The 12,236-nt window shown below is 47.1% G+C and overlaps 1 protein-coding gene across 3 annotated transcripts in view; it reads left to right on the top strand.

The window, feature by feature from the left end:
• LOC132406551 (long-chain fatty acid transport protein 1-like) overlaps positions 1-12,236 on the top strand; it is a 68,881-nt gene that overhangs the window by 33,982 nt on the left and 22,663 nt on the right. For all 3 annotated transcript variants that reach the window (XM_059992370.1, XM_059992369.1, XM_059992371.1), the window contains exons 4-9: positions 1,335-1,496; positions 3,169-3,238; positions 3,992-4,083; positions 7,950-8,059; positions 9,845-10,054; positions 11,658-11,784. In XM_059992370.1, the coding sequence (XP_059848353.1) occupies positions 1,335-1,496; positions 3,169-3,238; positions 3,992-4,083; positions 7,950-8,059; positions 9,845-10,054; positions 11,658-11,784 (771 nt within the window). The remainder of the gene's footprint in view (positions 1-1,334; positions 1,497-3,168; positions 3,239-3,991; positions 4,084-7,949; positions 8,060-9,844; positions 10,055-11,657; positions 11,785-12,236) is intronic.

Raw genomic sequence — 12,236 nt, 5'->3', positions numbered from 1 at the left:
GGGATCTTTAATATTCACTTGACAAATGCCAGGTAGTTTAGTCACTGTGACAGGTGGCCCTTTTTGTACACAGAGGGTAGAGGTCTATGGGACGATCTGTCAGAGGAAGCTGTAGAAGTGAGTTCAACGTCTATAAGACATTTGGAAATGTAGGCGTAGTAGCAGTAGTACGATCACCCTGTTTGAGTTTAGGGTTGTCTATCGAGTGGCTGCAGAGTCCGATCCAGGATCCAGGTATTCCGGTGCAGTGTGGGCGAGAGTAAGTGCTGGTTACTGGCTACTCAGTCTCTCCCTTTGCAGCTGCCGCTTGTTCTCTGTGGCACAGCAGAGGTCGTTTCATGTAGCGCAGCTCCCTCTTGAACAGATTTCCTGCAGGCTTATCTATTGAGTGCAATGTCTTCTCAGTGTTTAGATGAAATGTTGAATTTCTTCAGGCTGATTTTGAAGTTCAAACTACATTTATTATCAAAATATGTATACATTACACAACCCTGAGATTCGTCTCCTTATTGGCAGCCACAAAACAAAGAAACCCAAAAGAACCCATTAAAAAATAGTTCAACACCCAATGTGCAGAGAGAGGGAAAAAACAAATTGTGCCAGCAGAGAACGCAAATCGCACTTAGGATGAGAGTGAGTCCACAGATGTGATGCCGAGAGCAGCTGGACCAGGTCACAGCCTCAGTTTAGCGCAGAGCCAAGTAAATGTCGTGGAGCAGAACTGGCCCAACCCTTGCCTCCGGTGCCAACACCCTACCTTTTCGATCTGGCCCAGCATTTAAATGATCTGAACATTGGGTCATTCCTCATTCTAGGACCCGGGCCCTGTCGCTTCGATACGCTCTGGGCCCAGACCCTGCCGCCACATTTCAGCAGCAACCTGACCCTTCCAAATCAGCCTGTCTTTGATGTTATGTTTGCCCACCAGGGGCCTTCTGGCCGGCCTTCCTTCAACTGAGAGCAAAGGAGCTGTTTGGGGTGACATGGGTTAGGCAGCCAGAGTACAGTTAGAGTTGGTATGCTTTCTCAGTCCAGTCCAGCTTTCACTTTTTTTCGTAAACTCACGTTTATTTAATTAAGGTGGATTTAAATTTCTCATCTGGTACAGTGGGCATTGTACTTACTGGACTTGCTTCCGGGGACCACTGGTTACCAGTCCAGGAACAATTACTACACTTGCATCCCAAGTTTGTACATTTTCTCAACTCTGTTCTGTCATTTAGCGCCTGTTTAAAGTTTATTCTTTGAACGACGGTGGATAAACTTTAAACACAGTAGAAAAGATAACTGATAGATCTTTGCCTGATTGTCATCTGTCCCTGCTTTTGTTCCAGCTCTGTTGGAAGTGAATGGAATCTTGGGAAAAACCGTTCGGAAGTTCTGCAGTGGGAACTGGGACCCCAGTAAAGTTGCCGCTGGGACTGAACATCTGGACCCGCAGCTCAATGCAGCATCAAAGTTCGCCCCCTCTCCCCCTCCTTCAGTAGGATTCATGGGTGAGGATCATTTCACTGCAGCACTTTTCCAGTCTGTTCATCCATGTAATTCAAAGGAGAATTCAGAAACCTCAATGTAACCACTACTTTTGAGAATCACGTCACATTGCTATGTCCCAGGGTGATGCACAAACAAACTCAAACTGTCTGGCAGTCACCATTTATGTAGAAGCTTTAGCAATCTATCATTCATATTATGTGGAGTATACTATCCCATTATTATTCTTTAATATTTGTACCCTGTGGAGTGTCAGCATACACTTTACTCAAACAGGAGTACTTATTGTTAAGGGGGTACTGCCACAGGGGTACTCTCTAGTATCTGACCCTTCCCTTCCCTATCCTGACTGTTACCCACTTATCTGTCTCCCCAGGCCCCGGTGTGGCTATTTGCCTATAGCTCCACTCTATCACCTCCTCACTTTTCCTGACCAGATGAAGGTCATCGAGCTTCATTTCCAGTTCCCTAACCTGGTCACTAAGGAGCTACAGCTCGATGCATCTGGTGCAGATGTGGCCATCCGGGAGGCTGGGAGTCTTCCGAACATTCCACATCTAACAACTGGTATAGAACATCGGCCTCACAGATTACCTATTCCTCGCAGGTAACTTACCTCGCCTCGATCCATTATTGCCAAAGTCCTACCACTCTGCCTCAAATCACTAGGTTGATGACCTCTCCGCTGGGCAGTGTCTCCCTTTTATGCCTCAACCTTCCCTGCTATCCAACTCACAAATGGTGCTCCCATTATAGCCGCTGATAGGCCACGTACAATGGACAAATGCACTCGAAACTCCCTTTATAAATAACTGCCATCGACCTGCGAGAAATCCTTCTTGGTAAAACTCTTTTGACGCTGCTGATAGGCCACATACAATGCTGTCAGGCAAGAACTTGGAAGTCTGACACAATCAGAAAGCTATCAGGCAGGAACTTTGAAGCATAACTTGGAAACAGATGTTCTCAGGGAGATGTACGGCAGAAATGTAGCAAATGTTCAGGGGATATTTGTGTGGAGTTCTGCATAGGTACTTTCGAATGAGACAGGGAAAGGATGGTAGGGTACAGGAACCATGATGTACAAAGGCTGTTGTAAATCTGGTCAAGAAGAAAAGAAAAGCTTACAAAAAGTTCAAAAAACTAGGTAATGATAGAGATCTAGAAGATTATAAGGCTAGCAGGAAGGAGCTAAAGAAAGAAATCAGGAGAGCTAGAAGAGGCCATGAGAAGGCCTTGGCAAGCAGGATTAAAGAAAACAGGAGTTATACCTGCAGGGGAATGCCCCTAGGAAGAGGGAACGGGAGGGATAGGTAGGGAGGAATAAGTGAACCAGGGAGCTTCCTGTTCCATTCACTCTCTTCCCCCTACCTTAAACCTACTTGTTCTCTCTTTTTCACAGTTCAGCTGAAGGGTTCTGAACTTGAAATGTTAACAGCTTCTCATTCCTTGGATGCTGTTTGACCTGCTGAACATTTGTACTATTCTTAATTTGTATTTCAGAACTCCAGCTTCTGCAATAGTTATTTTTGGGGGAAAGGAGCAGGGACTTCTCGATTGTCGGCCTGATTTTAGACAATGTGATGCCGGAGTAGGGGGGAGGTGAGGAGGAGCGGGGAGAAGCTTAGAACTTCTTCAACAAAAAGCAGCAACTGTACATGCTCTCTGTTGCAGATCGCCTGTTTTATATCTACACATCTGGCACCACTGGAATGCCCAAAGCTGCCATCGTCGTGCACAGCAGGTACAGACCAAGATGGGCATGGCCCAAGGCAGAGGTAACATTGGTAACAATACTGAAGAAACAGAATGGTGATGGCAGCTTCTAAGGAGAGGAATTATTTTGTGTGCTGCCTTAACGCACAGATGTAGCATGTTTAATTGGAATTTTCAGCGGGAGTTGGAAATATTTGGGTTGTATTATTGAACCAATCTACCCAAGAATATTTCTGGCCTCTTTCCCCACCTGCCCAGGAGGGCCGATCTGCCTTAATGTTAGGCAGCTGTCTCCTTAGTATTTCAGTCACCTGATTATACCTTGTCGTCCCTTACAGGAATATTTGATGAGTCCCTTCGGAGCTCACGTATATAGAGTAACCAGTTTCCAACGCCGTCTTAGATTCATGATCTTAGATCCATACTTTGTGAGGTGGTGGGTGGGGAGGTTAGAGTGCATGTTTGTTACTGGCTCTCTGAATAGTGACAGGCTCGATACCACGGCGTCTGTCTTCTCCGTCACTGTTCATATCGAGTAGGAGATGGGTCTAGACATTGCCCGGGTGGAAGACATCTATAGTTCGTTAACTCATAGCAAGAGCTGAGTGCAATATTAACCCTTCCCCCAACTGATCTAGTAAGGACCAAGGTCTCCTGGGTCAGGACGCCGCACAGAGTTTGCACCATCTTATTGTCCAATCTTGTCCACTTGTGGAAATGAAATGCTTTTAGTGAGTTTTCCACTGTGTCGATCCCTCTTGTCTCATTTCCTTGGTTACAGGTATTATCGGATGGCTGCATTTGCATATTACGGATTCCAGATGAGGGTTGATGATGTCATTTATGACTGCTTGCCATTGTATCACTCAGCAGGTAACAAGTGGGCTCCTTAATCCATATTCCCAATGAACACTACCCTGCTAGTCAGCTATTAAACCTCTCTGGGGTATAGGAGGAAATCCACACCGTCAGAGAATGGACAAGCAGACACCACACTGACTGCATTTGAGGTTATGATTAAACCTGCCCTCCTGCTACCTGTCCTCAGTTCAATGTCACATACAGCACCTCCAACAGTCCCTCAGCATGACCTTGAACCCACAGCCATTTCACCCTGAGAACAGCAAACTGCACACGGATTCGTCACTGACCACTGGAACTACTAACATCTACTAGAGATCGAGCTCCAAAATCTCCTGAATTGAATAGGACTGGTTTGAAAACTATATCCGTTTGTCTGTGTTTTAGAGACAAGCCAAGACGAGGGGAGAGCAAGGGGTTAATGGTGGCTGACACCTGCTGTACCCTTTGTGTATCCACAAGATGGATTTCCAACATCAACTCCCAAGTTGTGGTGGGGAGAAATAATTAATAAAGGGATCGGTGCTGAGGCTCGAGATGGAAACAGGAAAGCTCCCACCACTGTCAGTCGATGACTCCCACCTACTGATGACCTACTTGTATCAAAAACAAGATACTAGAAGCACTCAGTAGGTCAACTAGCAGGCATGAGGAGTGAAACAGAAGATGTGAGGTAGAACATCTGCCTTGGGTTTCATCTGACTAGATAGCACATGTGACTCTGAGGCACTCCCTTGGCTCAGCCACTTGAGTTTGAGGGCAGAGAGTAATATGACGAAGTCCCTGGCAGGATTTACGAAGCATCACAAATCAAGTTTATTATCACTGACACGTATCTTGAAATTTGTTGGTAGCAGTACAACACAAATTGTGACAATGTTCTTTCCCTTCTCCAGCTCTGTATCACTTTCGCCAAACACCTTTCCAGCTCTTAGCTTCATCCCACTCCCTCTGGTCTTCTCCTATCATTTCACATTTCCCCCTCCCCCCACTACTTTCAAATCTCTTACTACCTTTCCTTTTGGTTAGTCCTGACGAAGGGTCTCGGCCCGAAATGTCGACAGCGCTTCTCCCTATAGATGCTGCCTGGCCTGCTCTGTTCCACCAGCATTTTGTGTGTTGTTGTGACAATGTTTCTGGTCAAGATGGCGCCTGTGTACAATGCTCCCACGATCGACGTCTTCTGGAACAAGTTTAAGGCAAAGACTGATTACCAGTAGCACATAAATTCAGTGTTGGGAATGATGGCGAGGCCAGACAGCCACGGACTGTCCATCTGGGCGGCCGAGGAAGCACTGGCTTACCTTCCTGATGGATCAGTGTGCAAATGATGTTTCGTGCACAAAATTATTAAAAATACTATATAAAGCTACCTTCAGGGTATATGTGTAAGCTGCATATGTAATGTTTAGACTTGTGGCCCCATCCCCAAGTTACCTCATTGTATAGATGCAAATATTCCAAAATAAATTCGAAATCTGAAACACTTCTGGCCCCAAGCATTTCAGATGAGAAGTGCTCAACCTGTATTAAAAATTTAAAAAGTAGTGCAAATAGAGAGCAAGAATAGTGATGGATTTCAATGTCCATTCAGAAATCTGATGGCGGGGGAGAAGAAGCTGCTCCTAAAATGTTGAGTTTGGGTCTTCAGGCTCCTGTACCTCCTCCCCGATAGTAATAATGAGAAGAGGGCATGCCCTGGGGTGGGGGAGGGGGATGAGGGTCCTCCATGATAGATGCCACCTTCTAGAGGCACCGCCCTTTGAAGATGGTGGGGAGGGCTGTGCCCACTATGGACCTGGCTGAGTCTACAGACTTTTGCAGTTTCTTTTGATCCTGCGCCTTGGAACCTCCACGTGAATGGTGACCTTCCTTCAACTGAGGTATGCGTGTAGAAACTTGCTGCCGTCTTAGGGGATGTACCAAATCTCAACAAACTTCTAACGGAATACAATATAGCCTCTGGTGTACCTTCTTCGTAACTGCATCGATACATTCGGCCCAGATTAGATCTTCAGAGAGATTGACACCCAGGAACTTGAAACTGCTCACCCTGTCCACCGCTGAGAGCCAGTGGTAGTGGGGGGCAAGTACAGTGGAAGTGTTTAAGAGGCTCTTGGATAGGAACACAGCGAATGGAGGGACATGGACTTTGTGTAGACAGATGTGTAACTTCTAGTTTAATTCATTTAGGACAATATTGTGGGCCAAAGGGCCGGTTCCTATGCTGTACAGTTCTCTGTCCTGTGATAGGAATGGGTCCCAGAGATTGGTACCGGGGTCATTCTGGACATCGGGATTCCTGGGAGTTTCAGGCTCACAACTTGATCTCTAACTTCTCCTTCCACCTCGACCAGCCTGGGAGAAATGTGACCCCCGGGAGTGGCAGGGAGAAATGATTAATAAAGGCTTGGTGTTGAGGCTCGAGAAGAAGTGAAGAACCTCAGCCTCTGTCCATCGATCACTCCCACCTACCCAGGTCCAGCTCAGGTCAAAAACCAAGGCACTCAGTAGGTCAAGCTGCATCTATGAGAAGAAACACAGCAGCTGCAGATGGAGTAATGACAAGAGGGTGGAGGAAGTCAGCAAGTCAATGAGTTGTAGAACAGTGCAACACAAGAACAGGCTCTTTGGCCCGTCAAATCCATGCCAAGTTGTTATTCTGCTTTGCCCTCCGTACCCCTCCTATCTACGTACTTACCCAAACTTCTCTTAAATGTTGCAAACAAACTTGCATCTGCCACTCGTTCCACACTTGGCACAACTCTCTGAGTGAAGACCTTCTCCCTTAAATATTTCACCTTTCACCCGTAACCTGCAGCACCTGTGGAGGGACTGGACCCAGATGAATAGTTTTGACCAAAAACATCTAGTGTCCATCTCCCTTCACAGACGCTGCCGGGCCTAACAAGTTCTGTCAGCCTCCTGTTTGTTATTCCTTGAGGAGAGAAACTGAGGACATTTAAAACACTTTGCTCAGTTCCTCCTCCAGACATCAGGCAGCTGAGCCCAAGGTCAGCTGGAAATCACTCTATCATTTAGTGTAGGAATGGCACTACATTCATTCAATGAAATAAAACAGGTCAAAGAGCAGTGAGATTCGACCTCCTTCCCATCTGCGAGTTCCCTGTTTACTTTTCTGCAACCACTCATACTGGATCCTAACGCACACTCAGCCCCACTTATTCACCAGCTCTGGCTCAATGACCTTTACTGCCATCCAGTTAATCAAAGGCTTAGTGTTTAGATACTCCTCCTTGCATTCCAGATGTTCTCCTGACCCTCCCTGAAATCTGCAGCAGTACATCCTCCCATGATCTCAAGCCTCCTCCAGCTCTGGCTATTTGTGCAACTCTCCACCCTTGCAGGGAATGCTCAGGCTGCCAAACCTCTGGAATTTCCCTCCCCAAACCTCCCTGTTTCACTCCTCATTAAAACCCACCAGCTAGAATGAGCTCTTAGTCACACACTAGAACAAATCCTCCTAACCCCTGTGGCACGGGAGCGTAGTAATTAACACATTGGTTCACAGTGCCTGCAATAGGCATTCAATTCCTGCTGCTGTCTGTAAGGAGTTTGTACATTCTGCCCGTGACCACATGGGTTTCCTCTCTCATTTCTAAGGCATATGAGTTAGGGTTAGTAAGTTGTGAGCAGGCTATGAAGTATAGCAACACTTGTAGACTGCCCCCGCATATCCACAGACTATGTTGGGTGTTGACGCTGTTCACTTAATGTTTCAATGTAGATCTGACAAATAATCTTTATCTTTAACTGTACTTAGTCCTCATGTTGACGTTCACGTTCTGCACGTGTTTTTGCCTGTGTTTGTGGCAGGACCTGGTCTCTAACCTTGCCTCTGTCTGTTCTCCTGCCAGGTAATATCGTCGGTGTGGGGCAGTGTCTGCTGCATGGCCTGACCGTGGTGATCAGGAAGAAGTTCTCAGCCTCCCGTTTCTGGGATGACTGCGTGAAGTACAACTGCACTGTGAGTTCTAGCTGAGCCCTTTGGACTCTAGATGCTGAGCCCTCTCAATCCAAGGACTCCCTCGTCCCTGGCTGTGCATCAGCTGCAACCTTAGAAACTTCTTACCCACTGACTACAGGTGACAACAGGAGGGTCGACTTAGACCCGAGGATGGGAGCAGGACTGACCACTGACCATCTTTGACTGTACTGAACACAGCAGCTCACTTAATAAGCTCCCTGTCCACAGTCACATCACTACCCACACACAGTATCAGCTTTTGTTCCATCTATTAGAAACTTGCCAAAATTCTTCAGATAGCACTTCCATTTGCAACGCCTCTACCAGCAAGAGAGACAAAGACAGGAAAAGCACGGGGAACCCCACCACCTCCAGGCCTCACACACCCTGACTTGGAAATATATCACTATTTCTTCAGTGTCACCTGGTCAGAATCCCAAATACTATTGTCGGTAAACTCACACCTCAAGGGGTGCAGCAGTTCAAGGCACGGCTCTCCACCACCGTCGTTAGGGCAATTTGTGCAATTAAGTGCTGGCTCAATCACACATCTTTTGAATAAGTGAAAAATGTAATGGCTGATGTAATTGTATACTCGCCACAACATTCCTGCTTACCCTCCTACAGGCTGTAATCTATCACCAGTTTGTTTCCCAAGAATTTTTCAAACTCTACCTTAAAAAAAAATCAGTATCTGTGCTTCTACTTGCCTTTGAGTGTCAGAAACTTGGGTCCCTCAGAGAAGAAAGTCAACCTTATCTCTATCCTCTGCTTTCTGAGGAGACTGAGGTCCTATGGAATATACAGACCTCCCCTTCACATATTCTACCAGTTCTGTTATCGCCAGTACAATCTTCAATGTGGTGGTGTGCTAGGGCAATGACATCAACATGGGTGAATCCAACAGGTTCAATAAACCCATTGGAAAGGCTGGCTCTATTACGGGAGTCAAACTGGACAAACTGGAGGCTGTGGTAGAACAAAAGACCCTACAGAAATTTCCTGCCATTTCTGGACAATGTTTCTTACCTCTGTAGTCCACCTTGGCTGAACAGAGGAGCACTTTCAGTAATAGACTAAGAGAACTGCGCTACTCCAAAGAGTGCTAATGAGGTCATTCTTACCCTCGGCCATTAGGCTCCATAATGATTCAACCTATAGCTGAGGAAATGATTACAATTTCCTTTGGAATCAATAAATTATCTATCTATCTATCTGTCCATCTATCCCATATTTTTTAAACCGTGACCCTCAATTTTAGAATATTCCACAAGAGGAAACATCCTCTTCCCTTCCACCCCATTTGGAAACTTCAGTATCTTTATGCCATAATCCTCTTCTCTTCTCCTCAGCCAACAAATGTCTTGTCAGATATAGTTTGACAAGTTCCATTTAATTTGCCTCTCTGATGGTTTTGGGGAGGAGTTCCTTGGTTCCACTCTCCACTATGTGAGTTCCCACGTCACTCCAAAGCACAGCTTGGTTCCAGCTGTAATCTCCTGCCCACCATTCTGGAATCCTCCCAACAGGGAAAAAGCTTGTATATTTTTTTATATCTCCCATTGTGTGGGGCTGGAGAATGAGTTGTTTGGGTTCTGCAGGATTCTCTTCCTCTCCCTCAGCCTCTTTCATTCGTCCTGTGATGAGGGATTAATTGACCAGCAGTCACAGAGGTACAGGGTGAAAACAGTCTTTTCAGTGGCGGGTGGTTGGAGGTTGACGTTTCTCCGCTGTGATTCCTAGGAGCCCTGTGTGCCTGTGTAACGTGTAACCGTGTTTCCTCAGATTGTTCAGTACATCGGTGAGATCTGCCGTTACCTCCTGAACCAGCCGACGCGACGTGCCGAATCCCAGCACCGCGTCCGCATGGCGATCGGCAACGGGCTGAAGCCCTCAGTCTGGGAGTCCTTCGCCAGCCGCTTCCGCATCGAGCGGGTGGCTGAGTTCTACGGAGCCACCGAGTGCAACTGTTCCATCGCAAACCTGGACGGCAAGGTGAGTGCCTGCAGCTCTCAGCCAATCAGAATGGGCACAAACCACCTGGGCCTTCTCAACGGTGACCCATTCTCATAGAGTTACACAACATGGAAGACAGGCTCTCCAAAATCAGACCATCCACGACGACCACTGCGCCTACCAAGGCTATAGAGGAGATATGAGACTGCAGGTGTTGGACTCTGGACCATTGTACAAAGTTCTGGAGGAACTCAGAGAGTCAGGTAGCATCTGTGGAGAGAAATGGACAGTGGCTTTCAGGTTAAGACCCTTCATCTAGTCCAGCTAAAGAGCCCTGACCTGAAATGTTGACTGTCCCTGTCACCCCATCGATGCCACTTGATCCTTCGAGTTCCTCCAGCACTTTGTATTTTGCTCTAGTCCCAACTGAGCTCATCCCATTGTCCTTGTTTGGCTCACATCCTTCCTAACCTTTCCTATTTATGTACCTGTCCAAATGTCTTTTAAACGTTCTGATTGTATCAACCTTTACCACTTCAACTGCTAGCTTGTTCTGTACACCCACCACCCTTTGAAACTTACCCCAGAGATCTCCTTTAAAGATCTGCCCCCAATGCTGGAAAAAAAGACAGAGACCACCCACATTATCTACACTCCTCACAATATTATATACCTTTTATAAGGTCACCCCTTAGACTCCAAGGCAAACAATCCTGACTCCCATTATGGTCCGTGCCAAACTATTGTTGTTCCTGGTTCCATTGAGCTGCACCTGGCCATTGCTCTCCATACCCCTCCCATCCAAATGTTGAACTCAATTCCGCATCCACCACTTCCACTGGCAACACTTCCACACTCTCATGACCCTCTGAAATGTTTCCCTCAAACATTTCACCTTTCACCCTTAACCCATAACCCCCAGTTCTAGTCTCATCCAACCTCAATGGAAAGACCCTGCTTACAGTTACCCTATTTCTACCCCTCATAGTTTTAATAAATCTGTAACTCAGGTCATCAAGTCCCAGCAAGATCTTTGTAAATTTTTGCTATACACTTTCAGTCTTATTGATCTGTTTGAAAAAGATGAAGGAGGGGGGTTGAGGTTATGGCTATTGGGAGAAAATGGTTGAAGCCTGAGGTAGAGCCTCATGTCGATGTTGTTGAGTCCTGATGGACCAGGTTCCTCTGCAGACTCCTGTGTACCTGTTCATTAGAATTGCAGTACCAAACTGCAACCATTCAGGGTACTTTCTGCAGTGCCTGTGTAAAAGTTTCAAATCTGTGCATGTGCCTCATGGGAGAGAGACAGATAATGCTATGGATTCTCATCCACTGCACTTGAATGTACAACCATGTTCTGTCCTGGATGAGAGAAACAGGCCCTGGGGCTTCCACAGGATTGCAAACTCCCTTAGAAGCTCTGTGTGTACGGAGATGAACCCCTCCAGGCCCCCAGCACCCACTCCACCATTCCAGCATTCCAAACGGTGTCTGGTACCTGAGGGCGATTTGGAACGTCGCCAGGTCTGACTCTACACTGGCTCTGAGGAGGGCCTGGTGCGGCTGCAGGACTTCGCATCGTTGCTGGCTTTAGAGTCTGCTCAACATTGACGCCAGGCTCTCCCCTCCTCTCTCTCCACAGGTGGGGGCCTGTGGCTTTAACAGCCGGATCCTACCCCATGTCTACCCCATCCACCTGGTGAAGGTGAACGAGGACACGCTGGAGCTGATCCGCAGTCCAGAGGGGCTGTGTGTGCCCTGCAAACCAGGTAAGGGCAGCGTCAGAGGGGTGATTCAAGTGAACTGGGGGCAGGGGTGAGTGCTTAGATAGGTGTTGTCTCTCCCTGACGTACTGGTGCCATGCTAACTTCCCGTAATTCTCCTGTGACATCGGCCATTCAGCCCATCAGTTCCAAACTGACCATCAGGGCAATCCCACGAGACTCATTCCCTCACTTATTTCCCACATACTTTATAACCCCCCCCCCCCCACTACCTGGTCCTTCCCTACCCCTGTCCTGATAACACCTCCATCACTACCCTTGTCCTAATAACACCCCCTCCCTTCATTACCTCTGTCCTAATAACACCTCCCTTCTGTACTCCTGCCACCGGCCCATGATGAGGATAATTTACATCTGCCAATTAACCTGCCAACCAGCAGGTCTTTGTTGGAGGAAACTGGAGCAGTTGTGGGGAGGTAACGTCCAGTTTGTTGACA

The sequence above is a fragment of the Hypanus sabinus genome, chromosome 16, assembly GCF_030144855.1.
Source record: "Hypanus sabinus isolate sHypSab1 chromosome 16, sHypSab1.hap1, whole genome shotgun sequence".
NCBI classification, from domain to species: Eukaryota; Metazoa; Chordata; class Chondrichthyes; order Myliobatiformes; family Dasyatidae; genus Hypanus; species Hypanus sabinus.
This window is presented reverse-complemented; position numbering and strand designations above follow the sequence as displayed.